General features: G+C 32.9%; 1 protein-coding gene across 3 annotated transcripts in view; it reads left to right on the top strand.

Annotated features, from left to right (window-relative positions):
* Nucleotides 1-33: 33 nt before the first annotated feature.
* The window catches only part of LOC117117827 (PGAP2-interacting protein-like), a 24,244-nt gene continuing 3,252 nt past the window's right edge, over nucleotides 34-21,025 (top strand). Inside the window, exons 1-14 of one of the 3 annotated variants that reach the window (XM_033262297.1) lie at nucleotides 34-280; nucleotides 1,116-1,428; nucleotides 3,294-3,448; nucleotides 4,518-4,698; nucleotides 5,700-6,017; nucleotides 6,736-6,896; nucleotides 8,142-8,327; nucleotides 9,969-10,104; nucleotides 12,480-12,629; nucleotides 17,621-17,677; nucleotides 18,147-18,234; nucleotides 19,489-19,550; nucleotides 20,293-20,445; nucleotides 20,911-21,025. In XM_033262297.1, coding sequence (XP_033118188.1) covers nucleotides 91-280; nucleotides 1,116-1,428; nucleotides 3,294-3,448; nucleotides 4,518-4,698; nucleotides 5,700-6,017; nucleotides 6,736-6,896; nucleotides 8,142-8,327; nucleotides 9,969-10,104; nucleotides 12,480-12,629; nucleotides 17,621-17,677; nucleotides 18,147-18,234; nucleotides 19,489-19,550; nucleotides 20,293-20,445; nucleotides 20,911-21,007 — 2,247 coding nt within the window. In that variant the 5' untranslated portion in view covers nucleotides 34-90 and the 3' untranslated portion in view covers nucleotides 21,008-21,025. Of the gene's footprint in view, nucleotides 281-1,115; nucleotides 1,429-3,293; nucleotides 3,449-4,517; nucleotides 4,699-5,699; nucleotides 6,018-6,735; nucleotides 6,897-8,141; nucleotides 8,328-9,968; nucleotides 10,105-12,479; nucleotides 12,630-17,617; nucleotides 17,678-18,146; nucleotides 18,235-19,488; nucleotides 19,551-20,292; nucleotides 20,446-20,910 lie in introns of all 3 variants that reach the window. The other 2 variants (XM_033262294.1, XM_033262296.1) reach the window with 2 other exon arrangements.

Raw genomic sequence — 21,025 nt, forward strand, 5'->3', positions numbered from 1 at the left:
TTCTCACAGATTATATCGATCGCATGTGTGACTGGTAAAAAGCCTAAAAGATATTTTTCTTTTGGCGAGGGCGTTAATACATTATCCAAGATGGCAACTCGCATGAAAGAGAGTGAGTTAGAAACAGAAAATACTGAAATAGAGCAATCTAAAAAAGAAGTGAAAGAAGATGATACAGCTCCAGCAGAAAAAGGGGACGAAGAAGAGGAGGAGGAAGAGAAAGAATTCTACGGCCATCCAAGAAGCTTCATCAGAGCTCTCATTTCTGAGGCCGCGATCGGTAGGTATCGTTTTCTGTTGTTCTCTCACCACAACACATGTTTTTCTTTCACAAAGAACACCTCTGCGATTAGTGTAGGCTAAACTAGCCCGAAAACCCTACTTACTTAAGTACTGTAGGCCTAGGCTTGGTCATAATGGAATTAGATATTTAGTATTTATTATCACTTTATTAATATTATTGATATTTTCCTCAGGAAAGCTCAGCCTCTAGTAAATGGCAGGTACAACAGGCATTTGTTAATTTGGGACCACAGAAAAGTGGTCTTTTTAATTTGGAGGCGGTCTTTAATTGGAGGTGTCTTTCATGAGAGGGTGTTTTCTCACTCAGTAGAATATGCCAAATTGGGAAGACCAACCTTTCCAATGTCAATACAATTACAATACTCAAGGAAATTCCTAGGGTTTTCATGCCATTGTTTGTGGAGAAGAATTGCCATTGATCTTGTTCCAATTATTTCACACAAATCAGAGGTATTGAATCTTGCTTGACTCTACTACTTTGAAATTCAGTCTTGCAATCTTGGTGCACATTGGCATGTCCGAAAAAGTAAACATTTCCTAGAATAGATACTAAATACCAATTTTTAATAACTTTATTTTTCCCATTCTGTCTAAATACTTTTGGAAGAACAATTTTCTATAAGATTAAGATAATAATAATAATAATAATAATAATAATAATAATAATATAATAATATAATTTTCCCATGCCCTTCCTCTTCTTCCCCCCACCCCCCTTCCTTCTGACAATCTTTCAAAATTCTAGTTTGTTAAAAAAAGCTATTAAAGTATCATTGAAATTACTAATCAAATTAATTTGTTTTATTTTTCAGGATATACATTTTGGACTGTATTTCATGGGTTAGCCCCCATGGTATGGTATTACCCTCTCAACCAGTTAGAGATCACAGGATACGAGGCATATTCACTTGTATGGTTTAGCCCGCTTCTGTGTATCTCAACAAAATTCCTGGACATTATTCAAAGTAAAACAGGAATATTGATCCTGCGATTACTATGTGTTGCGTCTCTTGCCTCATTTCAAGCACCAACAACGTCTTTGCGATTGCAAATCCTAGCTGCAGGCAATTTTTTTGCATTGTTGCTGGTGTTGGCAACGTGGTGGCACAAGTCTGCTTACCAAAGGTAAAATTAATATCTGACAGACTTTCAACCATTATATTATTATTTATGCAAACAAAGGACATCTGGAAAAACCAGCACTGGTACCTTAATCAATTAATAATTTGTCATACAGTATGTAGATTTATTGAAATTATAGTTAATTAATGTTTTAAACAGACGGCTACTTTGAATTAACTCTATTTTAGATCAAGATACTTACTACAAAGGGAAACATCAAGATGAGACAAAATTATTTACTATTTATAAAATAGTATTTTTTAAACATTTTTAGGGGTTTTTTGTACCTTGTTTCACAACCTCGCTGCCCGCCAATATTGATGATTTCAAACAAAAATAGAATTTTATTTTAGGCCAATTAGCATACCCACCGCGAAAAACTAGAAATTCCAGAAAAAAAAAGTTTTTCTTTATGCTTTATTATGCCCACCGCTGGCTTGACATCTCCAAAAATAGATATGTATATTTCTTCTTAATTATATAAAGTTAAAGCATTTAACTACCTCATTATTACACGGTTTACATTCAACAATAACATTTTTTTTTTCTCTCCTCTGTCTGGATGTTTCTGGCAAAACCATTTTCTAAATAAGAAAAAAAAATTTGTATTAAAATTTTGTTTCCACCCTCCTCTGACGATCTTTAGAAAAAAAAGATATGAAAAATGTCTTGCTTTACAGTATAGGCAAATCAATTAATACAAAACAATCTTTTAAAAAGTGAATATGTGACAAAGACAAGCCAAACTAGTCACTCGTCGCAAAGATTGATTTTGAATTATTAATACAGTGTTAGAGAGTAAAATAATAGCTATAAAATGGTAAAAAAATCATTCAAATCGGAAATTTCCGTACGAAATTACAAGCGTTTAACCACACAGCTGTTTAAAGAACAATATATGAGAAATCAGCCTTCAAAGTTTATGATTTCAGGCCTTTCTCATGCAGAAACTATCTTTAAATCCTTAAAAAATGTTGTTTTAACCAAGAAAATGGGGAAAATAACAGCATAGGATGATGTGTAGATATATAAAGGTTAGTTTAGTGCAATAAAATAGATTTTTTTAAATTTGATATTCCAGCATGTTTTGGACATTTGCTCTGAAACACGATTTGCGACGAGTGACTGGTTTGGCTTGTCAAAAGCATGAAGTTAAAATAGTTTAAAGATATAATTCTAACATTTTAGGTGGTGATTGATTAATTAATTTATTGATAGATTTATTGTTCCATTGATTGGTGGGCTGATCGATTGAATGATTGATTGATTAATTGAATAATTGTTTGATAAATTGATTGATTGATTGCTTAAAAAAATTCACTGGTGTATGCATAATACTTTTAAAAAAAAAATAATTTTCAGCCATTATTTACAAATTTTAAATAATTATTTTACTAAGTAATATCAATTTTAAATTTATGCTCACAACACAAAAAGTATAATCGTATTGGTATTAGGCCAAAAAAAAAATTGTTTGCCCTCCTCCACCCACCTCTACCCACTTTATGTATGATGTAAAATATTGCCATTCTAGGCCTCTGTGGTTTATTTTTATTCTATCTGATGGGTATCTTTAAAAAAAGACACAAAAAAAACTATTTTTATTTTTTTATTTTTTTTATCATCCAAAAAAAAAAAAGGGCAAACAAACAATTTATTTTTTCAGGCCTTACCATTATTACCAACACAGTTGAGCTTTCATACTAGTATTACAAAAATTATTTACTATAATTTAGAACCAATGAGTACATGATACAGGATAAATTACTTTAAATAAATAGAGGCCCATTAGTAAAAAAAAAAATCTTGTGATATTCACTAATTCACTTTAAAATAAGTGTAATAATTTTCCTATCTTCTTTTTTCAGATGCATATCATTCTGGGGACATATGCTTGGTTTTATAGCACTACTAGCATCCAGGATTTGGTTCGTTTCAATTACTCCTGCGTGGAGCGATGCATTCTCAAATAACGTTGTCATTTCCATCGGTATTATTGCGACAATTGACCGATTCATGGCAGGTAAGGTCAAACCCATATGGCGCTGAGGATAACATAAGTTACTTAAATTGTTAATTACTGTTTGTGCATTATTATTAATAGCTAATATTATTTTATATTTATTATGTTATAAGCAATGTTTGTCTCATAAAATAGAAAAAAAGGAATCAAATGTATTTGTAACTGTAGTTTTGTATAAGAGATACCGTACTCGCGCGAATAAGCACCCGGGCGCTTAAAATATTTTTTGCACTTATTCAAACGGGGCGCTTATTTAAACAGGGCGCTTATGAAAACAGAGTGGAAATTGAGGGGGCGCTTATGGAAATAGATAAAAATCGAGGGGTTCTTATGAACTTACTAAATTCAAGAGGCACTTTTTGAATGAAAAAAGATTATATAAGGATGAATGGTGGTTAGGCGGAAAAGATAATCGTCCAGAGAACATGGCTCATGACAAGAATGCTGTGAGTATTTACATAACAGCAAAATAGCAGATGCAATTAGTGGTTGTGGGTAGTGGTTAGCTTGTTGGCCCTCGGCTGACAAATATGTAAGAGGAAAGTTGGAAATATACTGTCTGTGTAGGGATCGGAGCTCTCATCTGTCCGAGAGAAATATCCTCATTTTGATATTAACCTAAAGAATAATGTGATTCTACTCTGGAGCTCAAATCATACCAAAACCACATTCCCAGAATTGATTGGATTATTGACTTGCTAAAAAAAAAATCTTATGATATTATTGAGGGGGTGCTTATTCAAATTAGAAGGGGCACTTATTCAAACGGGACGCTTAAATTTTCACGTTAGGAGGGGCGGTTATTTCAGAGGGCGCTTATTCAAACGGGGCACTTATGCGCGCGAGTACGGTACAATTTGTTGTAAGAATGATGTTTTCAATACCTGATGTGTTTTTGTACTGAATACTAAGTACCATCCTAAATACTTGCGAAAAAACTTGCAAATCTTTTGTAAATTTTTGTTTACAATTAGTAGGAAAAATCCTTTACTCCAATGATTTTTTTGCACACATCAAACTACAATTTACTTATAAGTTAAATGTTTTTTACTTTTTTTTTTTTATTCAGTTGAATATCCGCTACCTGAAGCTAAGCCTAATACAAAAGTCTCCCCTCATTGGAAGAAAATGGCCACTGGTTTTGGAAGTTTATTGTTCTTCACTCATTGTTTATTTGGGGATGTAGCAGTGTTATGTAGATGGCTAGGCATTGGACATCCGTTCACCGGGCCTAGTCCCAATCCATTCAGGTATCAAAGCTGTAAATTTTTACATGGTTTTGAATTTCCAGGTACAGACAGCAGTGCTGCAGAAAGAGACTTCCACTGCTGTGGTAAAAATATGAGGATCGACAGGAAACTTTTTGCTGTCGAGTTTGCCTAACCCAGGCGTCCATAGAAAATTATTATTATTATTCTTTCTTTAGGCACACAACACATGTGCCAAGGATTACCATTAGCGAATATATATCACTGTCCTACTTGTAGGTGACAATCCCTTACACAAGACAAACATACACACACGATGCTTTACACAAACTAAATCTCAATATGAGATTTAGGGAGTGGAGTTGTTTATGTCGTGAGAAAAAAATCTGCAACTGGCAGGAATTGAACCCAGGACCCTGGGATTGGAAGGCAAGCATCTTAACCACCAAGCTATTCAACTCCACTCTGAAGAAAACAATAAAAACTGTTGATTTTTGCTGTATTAAACCCATAGCCCACAGCAGCTATTTGGTGATGGTTCATTTTGAGGAAATTTCAACTCTGTAGGGGCATTTATAAATAGGGCTTGACATGCCAAAACCAGCATCGGTAGACCAAAGCAAGAAAAAAATTGACGTTTTTTAATGTATCCATATTCTTCACGTTATAAGCTTAAAAATGATATTAATAAGTCATTTAGTGTATTACAGCTTCTCTGTACAAAAATATACAATACTGTCACATTTTTATGTTAATTACTCAGTATAACATTTAGCAACTGTACGCTGGTTTTTGGGATGGCAAACCTCAAATATGTTCATTCAAAGCTTATATAGTAAAACGTCCATTTTATGTACCCCTTGGTACCAAGGGGTGTTCGTAAATTGAAAAATTTGTAAACTAGATTGGGTGTCACTCTCTAATACTTAGGCCTAGCTAGCCCCTGCAATAGAGCGCCGATAGGCTGACAGCGGCCAGGCCTAGCACGAACCGACACTTTTATTGGCTAATAGAATGTACTAAATATAACATTTTTTTTTCAGTTGTGCTGTCTATATAGAACTTGTAACCGGTTTAATGATTTCGTCGAAGCCCGGCTTATCAACCCACTTTCTTTGGACGTGGTTCGTCGGCGGACATTGTACCCTCCTCTTGTTTTACTTCTCTGCGTACACGGCATTTGCGTTCGGTCTCCTCGTCGCATTGTACACCATGTCCATCTGGCCGGAAATGAGCGACCGCCTGACTAGCTGTCCACCAGTTAAGACTCTAACACTTGCAATGGGGATTTATCTTTTTGAGATGCTCTTTTCTGTCTGGACTGTGGCATATAACTTCGTGCCTGGGGGCTGGTTAACTAGGTCAGTGAGCTGCTTATATTAGGCTAATATTCAGTGTTTTTATGCAATGTAGTGTAATTTAAATTTATATAGCGATTTATACTGAAAAGTTCTCAAAGCGCTCAAGGTGTCGACTAGCTGTTATGTAACTACAGTATAAATGACAAACAGCAAAGGTGTCAACCATCGGCGGTACTTGCAGGGTCGGGGGGATGGGAAATACAGTTAAACTTACCTAAGTCGAATAATTTCTAATTTGATCTTATTTTATAAGCCAAATTGTTGTGTTTTCCATTAATTAACAATCTGTAAATCGAATTTTATCTAAGTCCGAACAATATTTCAATGGCATTTTGGATTCGACTTAGGCAAGTTGAACTGTACGGTATTCCTCTGGCCGACAAACATGGACCCCTAATCGTCAGGATGTCAGATTAAGAATAGAAATTTGTTGTGTGATTGCCAATCCATAATATAGTGGTCTAAGAGCACAAAATGTTGTACCATTCTCTAGATCATGAAATCTTTCCTCATTAATCCCTTGGTTCGTACTCACGCTAGACTTGTTGGATCCCCTGTCGGCAAATTGCTGGATTCACCCCTGCTGCTAACCTTTTGGCTTCTGGGCTGATGCCTCTTTAACACAGTAAATAAATATTCAAAATCAAATTTTAAGTGCTGAAACAAACACTGAAACAGAAAACTTTATCTACTTTATGTTTTATGTATTTCTTGCTAGGGAAGGCACATTCTATCTCATTGTATTTATTGTACTCTACATCGGATTCGCGCTGCTGACAGGAGCAGGTAGAAACAATGCTAAGTTTACAAGTAAGCACATGGCGTTCCGTAATGTGGATGGGACTGGACCGTACGCAGTACATGCTGACGTCAAGATTCGTAAGTTACTCCGGTTTCCTCTATAAAGTTGCCATTTCACAGGCATTCAAATTGAATTCGCTTTAAGGTTTTCAATATTACAGGTCTCCCTCCAAATGAAGACCATTTTTGGAACCAGAATAGTCTTTTATAGCAGCTTTGGTCTTTAAATTACAACAAAATATTAATAAAAAGATATAAGGTAGGCATTCATTTGGAAATGTATAAATGTGGTCATTAATTGGAGGTTATCTTTCATGAATCTGCTTTGAACTCTTAATTACTCGGAGTATAGTAGGCCTACAAGTCATCTCAAGTAAAATCCATACCACATTCACAATATAAAAAGTCAGAGTAAAAATACCTTTGTTTAGAATTTCAGCAAATTAAGAAATTTCCTGTTTTGAATCTTGCACTCAAGTGCTGTCAATTTAGTTTTCCTTCACTGATTATATTGATTGGATTAGATCTGTTTGCTTTGAAATAGAGAAGAGTTGAATAGCTTTAGTGGTTATCATTGCCTTCCAATCCCCAGGGTCCTGGGTTCAATTCCTGTGACAGTCGGATTTTTTTGTCACGACTAAATCAACTTCATCGCCTCAATATGAGATTTAAGCCGGATGCTCACTGTGCCCGATGGCCGTTGGCGACGCGATTCTGCGGAGAATGCAACCCCACGACGTGGGCGCAACAGATCATTTTTTAATGGTGATCCGTTGAGACTATTATCGACAATCAGCAGACGGTTTCGCGTTATCTAACGCTCACAAGGAACGAAGTTGGATTCGTCGGCTGACGGTCATACGACTGTCGTATCAGTGATTGCCCAGCACTGTAGACCTTGAAGAAGAGCAGTAGATATCTACTGAAGAGGCTATGGTTTAAAGAAGGATAATGGAATTCTTGGGCTCTTCCTAGTAATTAATGAATCTGTACACCGGGAGACAGTCCCCTACTCCCCAAAAATAATAAAAAAAAATACATTTTTTTACTTATGTAAGGTATTTTACTTCAATAGTCCTTAAATTGATTGTCGCATCAACCAATTTAAGAGCCTATGTAAAACAATATGGGAAAGTTTATTGATTACATGTCTATTAGTTGATAGAGACAGTTTTTTTTTCATTCAAATTTTCAATTGTAATATTAGGCTTACTCAAATTTAGCAAGTCAAAATAGAATTTAATTTTTCAATGTTTTTTTTTTTAGCTCTATGATGTTACACAGCACATCTTTAATTCATTAATTTTTTTTTCTATATATTAGTCTTAATATTATTGTTATGCACTGGAATTGGTGGTTTTGTGTACCGTGGACGCAACATGAGCCCCCCAACTCCCAGCAATGCTAACCCAAGAGAGTTCTCAACGCTGATCTTCACAGCACACTTTATGTATGACAACGAGGGCAGACCTAGCTTTGAAAGAGTTGCCAAACTCCTTAATGAAACAGGTAATGTTTTATCTCTATCTTACTAATTAACTAATTAGTTGTTCTTCTTCTTGCGTGTGATGTAGCGAATAATCGCATATAATCAAGCTGTTTGCTATTAATTGACTGGAACAGTCCTGGAATGGTCACCAACGAGCTGGTTAACAGCATGACTCCCCCGATTTATACTTCTGGGTGGCGAGAGGCAAACATAAGTAAAGTGTCTTGCCCAAGGACACAAGTAGTGCGACGAGCATCGGTCTCTAACTACCCGATCTGATGATCAGAGTCCGACACGCTATACACACTGTACCACACGCTCCTACAACTAATTAATCATTTTATACTACTGTATTTTTACTATATAAATACTAATAAATAAATAAATAATAAATAAATAGGCTGTAAAAATCATAATTTCTTTTGATGAGTCATCTTCTCATTTTTCATTTTTTTTTGTTTTAATTTTTGAAGGTTGGATAGTCCAATTAAAAAATAGCAATGGTTATGACCTATGCAGTCTGCTCTCCAATCAAATCAAACATCAAATTTGATACCAGCAAACAATCTTTTATCACTAAGGTATTAGAGTCCCTACCCCGAGACCACCCCACATTTTCGTGGTCCAGAAGTAGTCTCAAATTGGAAAGCCAACTATAATTTCGAAATCACATCCCTGATCTTTAATTAAATTTGGTCTTGTGTGGACATGACGCAGCATGGTGTTCAGCTGGCCTGAGGTGTGAATGATAGTCTCCATGCCTTGATGCTGTCTTAGACATGCTTATTTGCATATTCTGAGCTGTACACTCATTATTACAATAATAAGTTAATCATAACTAATTATGCAGAGGGTGTGTATTAACACTTATACAAGATGGCTGCTGGAAATAGATCACCACCTTATCTTATCAGATTAGGACTATAATTAATACTAATTATTAATTAATTATAAGGCCAAATTAATTTAAATGTTTGTCTGAAAACTTAAACCCATGCACGTTTTTTTCACCTAAAAAGGTAGTAAAAAAATTAGGTAAAAAATATATAACTCGCTCTTCTCTGATAGACTACAACATGTTGTGTGTTGACACACTGTAATTCTAAAGTGAAGAGAGCCCTGTGACTGACATTTAAAACCCAGTGACTATAAACATATTTTTATTAAAACATAAAAAAAAAAAAAACCCACATTCTGCATTAGGTTTAAATGGAAACAGGAGAGCTTTGTGATAAACAATTGAGTTAATATGACCTAATTAAAAAAAACCAAAAAAACTTTTAATTAGCTAAGAATAGGCCAAGTAAAAAGATTTGAAAATGTGACACTAGTTTAGTACACTATTCATTCGTGGTTGTCAATCATATTAAAATATTTCATAAAGTCGAGGGCGCAATAGAAAAGATTCATCGAGGTACTTTGACTGAATCTTGGAGATTATCGATACACAACTCTGTTTTATGGAACATTCAGAGTATTAGAGTTAAGGATTTAGTCTTTATTGTTAAAAAGCATACCTAAAATTTAAAGCCAGGCTACCAAATTTTATTGGAAAAAAAATTTGATATGTCTAAATATGGTCATGATGACATCACACCATTAACATATATAGGCACATCATGACTATATATGGGCGTACAACAGTTTTTTTTTTAAATTAGATGCGGATGTTATAACACTGTTGGAGAGTGATGCGTCTCGGCCGTTTCTAGGCAACAACGACATATCAATGTTCTTATCTGAACGACTGCATATGTACCAGGACTTTGGGCCATCAACTAAGGACCACACTTGGGGGTATGTTTTAAATTTTGTTTATTTTTCCAAAAAAAAAATCAGCATCTTCCCTTACAATTGACTTTTTAAGGAATTTATTCAAAGGAAAATACAATTCCACACATTTTAATTGTTTACTAATATTGAAGTTTAATTAGAATGATAACAATTTTTCAGCCAATTATTCGGTGAATAAGAAATAATTCCTTTGCAAAGACCCTCTGATTGGCTAGTATAATTGAAAGATTTTTGTGGTAAACCATTTGTAAATTAGCAAAAACAGCATTTTTCATATCTGTATAATATTATTTGATAAGTGATATATTATTTGATCCAATAATAGGCAATTCAATGCTTTAATTTCATTTTTAGAGATTTTCTTTGACAGTCATATTACTATTATTATATTTATTTAATTTATGTCATTTAATTTATTTTAATTAATTTTAATATAATTTATTTTATTATTTATTGTTATTTTTATTATTATTAGTAAAATAATCTTTATTAATTCCTGCATATGCCTAGGTTTACTGCACCTGAGGGGTTTAGCCAGAAAAACAGAAAAAACGAATAGGCCATCCAAAATATAATAATAATAATAATAATAATAATAATAATAATAATAATTGTTAATTTATATAGGACTTAATGTAAAATACCTCTATGCACTTTACAGCATGGTGTGGTAAAACATTATTAAAAGTTTCACCTGACAAATAATGAGTAACAATAAAGAATAACAACAATAAAAATAAATATATAAAGTTAATAAATAAATAATTTTCTAATTAAATATTTAAATCAAAAATGTTGCATTGTACACCCTTATGTGTTAGTGTTGGGCAGTAGAGGTCAAGTACAGGTCAAGTGGAGGTCAAGTACAGGCGTGACATTGTGATAAAAGGGAGAGACATATGCTTTAGTTTTAATGCAACATTTGAAAGATTTGAAGAATATAACGAATTGGCTAAAATGGACCAGGCTCAACTAGGCTAGATGGAGCTGCGTAGGCCAAGCCGTCCTGAGCCGTCACAGTAAAAGTGGCCATCCTCAATAATTGTCGTCCGTCCGAAAGACATTCTAATCAGTCCCATTTATGGATGCTAGAGAATGTCCTTTCATTTGATTGGTTGAAATAAATGTTTATTGATTGTATTTAATTAAAAGTTTGAATGGCATGTTTTATTTTGACGATATTGTAATTGAATTTTCAATTATCTATTTAGAACCAGTCTAAGAAAACCAAGTACAAAGTCACTGTCTCTCCCTTTTATCACAGTTTCACACCTGTACTTGACCTCTACCGCCTAAGACTAACACATCAGGGTGTATGTACAATGCAACATTTTTGATTTAAATATTTAATTAGAAAATTTTAATTATAAAATATTGATTGGATAACATGTGCTGCCCTGGTAAGGTGTTAAATAGTATTCCTGAATCATTGTTAGCTCGTTTTAACAGATGTCAGCAACTTCTAAATTACTATTACTGTTTAAACTAAATTTTACATTAATACAGTCTGCATGGTTAACCTGGCATATAGCCTTTCTCCTTCAATTCATAATCAATTTTTATGGCCATCATCGTTGCTTTTGAATTTCTCTTTATAACGAGTAATCTCGGTATTTGTAATACATGCAAATAACTATTTATAACATCTGTCTGTGGTAATTGAGGATTTATTATACTTCAAGTAATTATTATTTATTCTTTTTATGGTTCAAATTGACACAGTGTCATTTTTATTAATCATTTACATATTTATTGAAAATTTGAAGAGGAAAGCATGAGACATTTACCATAGTTTGTTATTTATTTATTAAAGCCCACCTCCTACTTTGTCAATTTTATAAAGTAGCCTTTCCAGGATTCCCAAGTCTCCCGGATATCGGAGGGGGGGGGGGGTCTTCCAAAAATCAGGACGACGAATCCTCACTCCTGCAACCAAGCAAGAATCTCCCAGAAATAACCCGTCTCATCAAATTCATAATATTATTTTTTTAAAAACTGGAAAAAAAGAAAATCATTTCCGGCCATCTAGAGGTGCCATAAACATATATTTTCTTACCTTAACCCCTGATATTCTAAAAAAAGACCCCAAAAAACATCAAATATTAGCTTTGAAATGGGCATACAAAGCCAAAAAATGCCATTTGATTAAAAAGGGATTTCACCTTGGCATAAAGCACACCCCGAAAAAATTGACCCAATTTTGTGTTTAAGGAGAACGGGGATAAATTATAAATTTAGAATTTAGGAATAGCTGTTGAAACATTCTACTTTGGAAAATCTAGGCTTAGCATTTTATTTAAAAAAAATGTAAAACTTAATAGGATAATTAGCTAATTTGCACCTGATTCTTAGTTTCCTTTTTTCTCTTACTTCCCAAGAAACCTTCTGCTATCTAAACATCGCATCGTGAACTCAACGCACCACTTGCTCCCCTCCCCCAACGGGGAATTGGCGCCGGCCATCAGTGCCACGCTTAATATCTCCGGTACTCTTGTCGACTTTGTGACTACCCACATGGGAAATGATATGTAAGTAGATGACTAAACATACTATGTTTATTCTAATTAATCGAATCAATATTGTATTTGAATTGACTATATTTTGCGTACAGTATGACTCTGTATAGGAAGTTTTTCACACATTCTAGTAATGCTTCAATTATGGATGTTTTTATAAGTTAAGACTCGATCTACACACATTTCTCAATATAATTACTCATTATTCATGTGCATGCACCCTGACCGTAACATTTTATGTCAATTTTAAATTGTCACCTTAAAATGATAACTGAACACACCGTGTTCTATTTTAATCAACTTTCAATCAATATTGCATTGGAAAGACTACAGTATCTTGTGTACATACGATTGTGTGTAGGAAGTTTTGTTTTACTCTCTGGAAATTTGGATGTTTTTATAATTCAAAGCTCTACATACATTTCCCATTATGATTCATCATTAGCGTGAATATTCAATGCATCCTGACCTCAATATTTTATGTCTATTTCAAATTGTCACTTTAAAATGACATTTTTAAAGTGATAATTTAAACTTTATAAATAAAATTTTTAACATAAAAGTGTATAAATGCAAATTGTAAACACATTGTCTACTAAATTGCCACTTTGAAATTTAAAATGACATTTTTGACATAGGGTGTGACATAGGGTGTGCAAGGTAGCTTCAGCATATGACAAAATGTGTAAATGCAGATTGTAAACACATCATCTATTTTAAATTGTCACTTTAAAATTAAAAATGACATTTTTAACATTGTGCAAGATTGCTTTACGATATGACAAAAAATGTATGAATGCAGATTGTGGAACACATCTTTAATCTTGGTTTTCCTTTTAATTTTTTACTATTAACTATTTACTAAAGCATGCTTATTGAAAATAAACTAACCAGAAATACATGTTTATATTTGTTTATAGTTACATTTAAAAGAAATTGTATACTTTATTTACCTTCCATCTCTACTAATATATTGTTTTCACTATAATCTATGTTTTAATGCAATAATAATAGTAATAATAATATTAATATACTAATTAATCTAAGTACCAACTCAGATTAAGTTTCGTTTGAAAATATAGGTACTGTATAAATAATGATGGACTTACTGAAGTTGTTAAAAGTAACAGTTGAAAAGTGGCTGTAAAACGGGGCACACAATGCGTCGCGCGGCACAACCGTGATTGAACGGATCTACTTTTGCTCTCTTTGAACAGTTTACGAAACGAAGCCGTCTACAGGTTGTCAGTAGCTGTCTGAGCGTGTGGTCATTAAAAAACTATCCATTGCGCATGCCTAGCATGCCTTAAACGACAACCGACTAGGCAGCATTTGTCCAGCCTAAACACTCAGGCTGTCTTGACGCAACAGGCAAATTCATTGATCCTAGTCATAAACAAGCGTTTTTTTGTTAAACACAGAGAGTGAAACATTTGGCTATTTCCGTGTTCTATAATTGGGCGCATCATAACTTTTGAATAATGGGTTCTTTCTTTTGGTTTCGAATGTATTTTGATATAAAAAAAATTGCATATACTGTATAAAATCAATAGACATACTTCAACTAAAATATTCTTTGTTCATTATTCGATTGATGTGCATGTTTTAAAATAATAACACAGTAATAATATTACTTGACTTAAATCATCTGGTTTACACAAATTCAAAATTTTTTAATTTCTTTTTTTTTAACATTAAAATTTCTTAACATATTTTACTTTTTTTAAAAATTTGCTGCATTGCTATTTTACAACAAAACTCGGATATTAAATAAGGCAGGTATTTTAGACAACGTTTTTGTTTAATGTATGGCAACTAAATTTGTATCGGTCCTTGATTAATACATTTTTAATCAATGCTTTTTTTAGATATTTTCCTCAATGTAATATATAATACTTATTTTCTTTATAATAATTGTCAAAAGTTGTATAATTTCTATTATTTTGCCGGAAAGAAATAGATTTGTTGTATATAATGACCTAAAACAAAACAATGTTAATCTTATTGCATTTTGGGGGACATAAATAATAAAAAATTTCTATTCATTTTACATTTATTATTGATATTGCGTTCAATAAATTTAATGGTAGGCAAAACTATAATGAAAAAAATGACACAAATTGTTTTTCTTCCCGGTGAATTTTTTTTTTTTAACCCCAATCGGAAACCAGCTTCCCCCTACAAATCCCCCACCCCCCAATCATGGCTAGCGCCACCACTGAATATTATTAACGTGGTTACACTCTTAGTAAAGTAGCAAGGGATTTCCTCTCAGTATGCAGACCAGCTCACCATCAGAAGGATCCCACCGAAATTTGTCTTTGTATTGTAGGTTAAACTTTACTTCACCAAAAAAAAAAAAAAAAAAATTGACTGTTGTTTGGTGAAGAACAAAATATTCTTTTTTGCAACCGAAATCTCGTACATCTTTTATACTGTACATACTGATAAATTTATTATTAAACTTTATTTTTCTTGTCATACAGACACTACTGTATTTATGTTATTTTAAAGAAATATAAAACTCACCTTATACAAAGATCCAACTGCACTACAAGATCCAAGAACCGTATGGAGCTTGCGAGTTTTGCAATTAAACAAAGACAAGCATTAATATACTATACCGTATTAATCCTTCGTGATTTGCATTATTATTTCACTGAAATTTTTCGAGGAACATACTGCGGCAAATTTAACGATTAATAAATCATTTGATAAAGGTTATTACTATAAATTAGGCTTCTGCAATGCTTCTTGTCTGCGTCCCGAGTACTGCAATATTTTGTTATCTTGAATTTGTTATGTATATTCAGTGGCGTACTTAGGATTCTTAAAATTGGAGGGGTGGGGGTGGTTGAAGGTGAAGTGGAGGGGGGGCCCCTCGATGATTAGATGAGAGGGGCAATAGCTTGCAAAAAGGAGGTTATGTTTAGCTACTTCACCCTGAATAGTTTTGGGGGTGGGCGTTTGCCCCAGCACATCCCATAAGTGTGCCACTGTGTATGTTTTATACTGTAGTGTAACTGCATAAACACCAAAACGATATCAAATTATAAATGAATAATAAAATATAGGTGAAAATCCTAATACTGTAGCATCCTGTATTCGTCAAATCTCTGTTCTAGAATTTTGTCCACAAAATATAAAAGTGACATTCTGATTCTTACTCCTGCAGCTGAGCCATTCTATACCTAAAAATAACCCTCATAACAATTTTGGTGATTGTATAATGAAAACATGACAACAATATTTAGAAAATTCGATTTTAAAAAGAATGAAAAAAAAAGTGCCTTTGTTGTATTTTTAGCACTATAAATTCAACATCTGCTTACAAGCATACTTGGATAAATATTTATAAAAAACTGAACTTGAAGATGTATAGGGTGAACGGATATGGAAGAAAAAAACATGTTAATTACAGATGTCATATACACAAAACTAATTATTAAACTATTCTTTGATGTGAATATGTTGTTCTGGCCGAAAGGTTAGATTAAGATCCAGCTGCAAAGGAATTGCTATGAGGCAGAAAAATCAATAATGATCTGTTAGAAAAATATTCTTCAGCTTTAATCCCCATCCAGATTCAAATTTTATTTTGACAAAATACTGTGCTATACCCGTATATAGTCATGATGTGTCTATATATGGTCATGATGTGATGTCATGACCATTGTTAGGCGTGTTTTTGTCACATAAAATGTGATGGTCTGGTGACGGCTTTATAATATTCATGTCCCATGATTATATATGTACCAGATTGTTCATGTCTGCTAACCAGATTTTACAGTATGTTAGGAGTTCAGTTAATATCGAGACACTGCCCGGCCGTAATTAAAATCACTTAATATGCTAACGGGAAATCGTTTAATTTCCTTTCGTTCGTCTTCTCTAACAAGCCATCTAGCAAAGATGATTATTAGATATTTCCAATGTATAACCGTAAAGTCCAATCCAGACTATGAAATTTCATTGGACAAAAAACATGTGATATGCCTAAATATGGTCATGATGACATCACATCATGACCATATATAGGCACGTCATAACTATATATGGGAATACACTTTTTTTTTGTCAAAGAAAATGTGATAATCTGAATGGAGCATAAATTAAAGGCCTGTTTACACTTGCAAAGATAACGATAGCGATAACAAGCTAAAAAGCAATTGTTCATATAGAAAATAAAAGAGGTTTTTACATTAGGACGATCTAATAACGAATTATCGTGTTTTGTCAAAATATTTTGTTATCGTATACACGATAAGTTGTAATCGAATGAATCGTCCTAGTGTAAAAACTTCTCATATTTCTTATATTTTCTATATGAACAATGACTTTTTAGCTTCTTATCGTTATCGTTGCAAGTATAAACATGCCTTAAGTCTTTGAAAGAATGGAGCTCCTTTTGTCGTGAGGAAAGTTGTGACTTTTTGAAGTATTGAACCAAACACTTTGGATGGAAGGCAAACACTCCCACCACAAAATCACTGTGCCACTTTCTATGTTTGTTTAAATATTAGTTGCCTATAGTACTATGAACTTTATATCTTTAATGTTTGACATATTGTATATTCAGAATGATTTTTTTATGTTTAGCTTTAGAAATGTTTATAATGAGTGTCATCTAGTTTTGTTTGTTTCATATGTATACTAACTTTATGTATGCATATGTTTTGTTCCCTCATTCTACAGTGATTTAGTTCCACTTTTGGAATGTCGAAGTCTCATGTTTGAGTCTAATTGATTCCTAATTGTTTTATTTTTTGTAAATTTTAATGTATTTAATAGAAGTGGATATAAAAATGAAATATAATATCAAAATAAATATATAAAAAAATAAAAGAAAAAAATAAGGAATATATTGACGAGTATTATCTAAAATTATTGGGAGAATGTTAAAATGGTAGAATTTTGAAATGTTTAAAAATGTATTTTCAACCAACATTTCACAACAAAGATATTCATGTGCATTTTCTTTTATCTTTTAAAAACTACAGCAGAGATGATGAGGATCGTAAATTGCAAGCTGAGTACCTGGCCAATATCACCGGAGTCAGGTAAAATTTGTTTTTCCTCCTTCTCCAAACAGTCCGACGACAGGCAGTTTAAAATGTAGAGGGTATGGTTTTATGGAAAATTAGCAACAACATCAGGGAGGTGGGCACAATCCCATAAAGGTCCATTATATTGCAACACAACAGTGGTATATTTAGGGGTATTGAAATGGGGGGTGGGGGAGGTTGATGGCGGAGCCTGAATGTGAAGTGTGAGGGCTCAATGATATCTTTCAGAAGAGTTTAAGCCGTTGAAATAAAGCCCATGTGCATGTTAAAGAATATAGTACACTCTTTAGGAAAAGAGTAAGGGATTGTTTCTCTGTGTACTGCCCAATCACCACACTATCACCGCACTAGAAATATGTCTTCGGACCTTTGTGGGTTTTCCTTAGTGTTCCCACTGAATAAATCTAGTTCAATATTTTCTATGGCGTTTTTCAATGATTCAGTGTCTGTCTTTCCTCTCTAGTACACGACCAATCGTATTCATGGGTTACATTGTGTCCAAACCAGATAGTCGTGATTACAACCGGTTACGATATTTTGGTAAACTGAAGGTGAGTATTAAGTTAGTAGGATAATTAAAACATAATAATAAAAATAATGATATACATAATATACAGTACTAATATGTCATAACAATGTTATCATATAATATAACAATTTTAGATATTGATAATGATTTAATATTACTTCTTATGGTATACAGTACTATAATTATTATTTAAAAATATTTAGTTACAACAATCATAAAATATATATATATATATATATATATATATATTTTTAATACTATTGATTCAGGTTTAATAATGCATGAATAATTAATTGCATTTAATTATATATAATAATGATTTATATAGTGCTTTATCTTAAAGATACAAAGCGCCTAACATCGAGATAGAATTTAAGAAATTAGAATATTAAAATAACTGATAGTCAAAAATGATATACAAAATTATTTGAAAATAGTGTTACTAGCTAGCACAAAACATTATAACACAAAATCATTTCACAATGTTGTAATGTATACATGAATAGTAAAATACTTACAGTTACAGGTAGTACGATAATACGAACCAGAATATTGCAACGTTCATGTATCTAGTTAGCATTTGTCTGAAACATAATGATAATATCCAGTTATAGAATTATGTATACCATCAGTATAATGATAATCACAATACCAAGGACATGCAGCGATTCACCTTGTTTTGGATCATCAAACACTTGAACACCTGCTCGATTCACTGTTGGGACATTACCATATTGTTGCATCTAATGATCAGTTTATTGGGAATTGCAGTCTCCAAATTTATATAATCAAATGCAAATAATGTAAATGTTAAAATGCAAATGTAAATATCAGAGCTGTCAAGGGTCTCACACTGGCTTGCTTTAGATTTCTTCTTGGATTTGCTTGAGATTGGGCATTTTTTGAAAATTATGCATGAGGTCACAAACCTTAAGGAAAATACAGTCAAGCCTCAATATAACATAAACCTTTTACAGTGAATACTTTGATACAAAGTCCCACTTTGATATATCATTTAGTTTTCTTGAGTTTCTGCTGAAGTGGCGTTGAACACTGTGACCATCACTACAGGATAGCTAGCGCCGAGATTCTTGTTTGTACATGTTACATGCTTGTTTTGAGAAAATAGCACATTAAAATGTGAGAATATAGGCCTTGCGTAAGGTCTAAGTTAAATGCGTGAGACTTCTGCGAGATGCGTGAGACTTGGCAGGTCTGAAATATGTATAAAATGTTTATTAATGTATATAATCATTATTTTCATTGTTTTTTTAAGGATATTGATTCATCTGATAATGAAAGATTTTGCCAGTATATTTTCTACAATCGCCTTAAAAGGTAAATACTTTTAATACTTTTTAATTTATTGTTGTTTTATTCTCACCCCAATTTAATGGATCCATCACTTCTGACAACCATGATTGGAATCGTGGGAAAGAAAGTAGTATTTATTTGTTAAGCTACTCTAAATTCTAAATCAATTGACTAATGGATGGATGTTTCCTTTTTTAAAGCAGTAGCTAAATATGCTTTTAAAAAAAAATTTTCAAAAAAAAAAAAAAAAAAAAAAAAAAAAAAAAAAAAAAAAAAAATCGGATGTTTTAAGAGCTGGTTTAAGGCAGATGTCTAGACAAGTGATCAATGATTTAGGCCTCAAGCTACATACGTTTGGGTTTGGGGCCATCTCCCAAGTTGATACTTAGTTCTAAAAATCACATCACTCATTTTTAAATGGGTTGTTTTCCTTTTTGGTGGACATGCCTACTAGCAATGAGATTAGAGTGAATAAGTTTACCTTGGTTAGATTGAGTGATTTCAAGATTGAAGATACATTAAAATGATGAAAAAACCAGTGAAAAAACTAAACTAAACTTAAATGTCTGGATGACTCATAAAGCCTAATTTTATAAAACAGCAAATGCATTTTTGCAAATTAGAAACACAAGCAAAAAGATTAATACATTGAAGACTTAAAAGGCAGATAGAAAAGTAGTTGGGCCTAGTTGCAATTTTTCTCTATAAAAAAAATGAAAATTTTTAAAGGTTTATTTATTAATAACTTATGATTACTTTACTTTAGAGTCGGATATGCCCGTATATCGCATGGAGAACTAAGCGACACAGAAGTTCAGCTCGCTAAATTCCACATCCCGGAAAAAGGATCACTCCAAGATAACGATCTGGTTGTCATAGACAAAAAGAAAGTGGATCCCTCTCTGCATTTTCCAGCTAGGTAAGAAGCTTCAAATCATATTAGTTTTGAATTACTTTTAAAGTGACTCATTAATTCAGTCAATGTACATTTTGGAAACCTTGACATATAGGTGTATGCTATAATGCGAGTCTTAAGTCTATTTTTGGTGATTCAGAATGCATTGTACAGTACAAGCAACTATGCAACAGCACAGAGCTGTTGCGCAGTTGCACATACTGTTTAACATGTGTATGTTGATGTAAATTACGTCACATGTTGCATAAAGCTAAGTTGCATAAAGCTAAGTAAATATACATTTTGGAAATCTTGACATATAGGTGTAGGCAACAACGCGAGTCTGTTTTTGATGATTCAGAATGCATTGTACAGTACATGCAACTATGCAACAGCTCAAAATATATATAGTATATAAATATAATAGTATAAGATCATGGCAGTGATAATGACATGTGTTTATTTCGTTAATTTTTTTTTTTTATATAGATTTGGTAATTTTTACAATGGACACTACTCTGGCATAGAACACCGTTACCATATGGGAACACCAAAGTACTTCACACAGCAACCCCCAAGTCACTGAAAATCACCACCATCACCT

This window comes from Anneissia japonica, unplaced genomic scaffold (assembly GCF_011630105.1).
Source record: "Anneissia japonica isolate Jap-2015-1 unplaced genomic scaffold, ASM1163010v1 scaffold3320_len250348_cov120, whole genome shotgun sequence".
In the NCBI taxonomy this organism is placed as follows: domain Eukaryota; kingdom Metazoa; phylum Echinodermata; class Crinoidea; order Comatulida; family Comatulidae; genus Anneissia; species Anneissia japonica.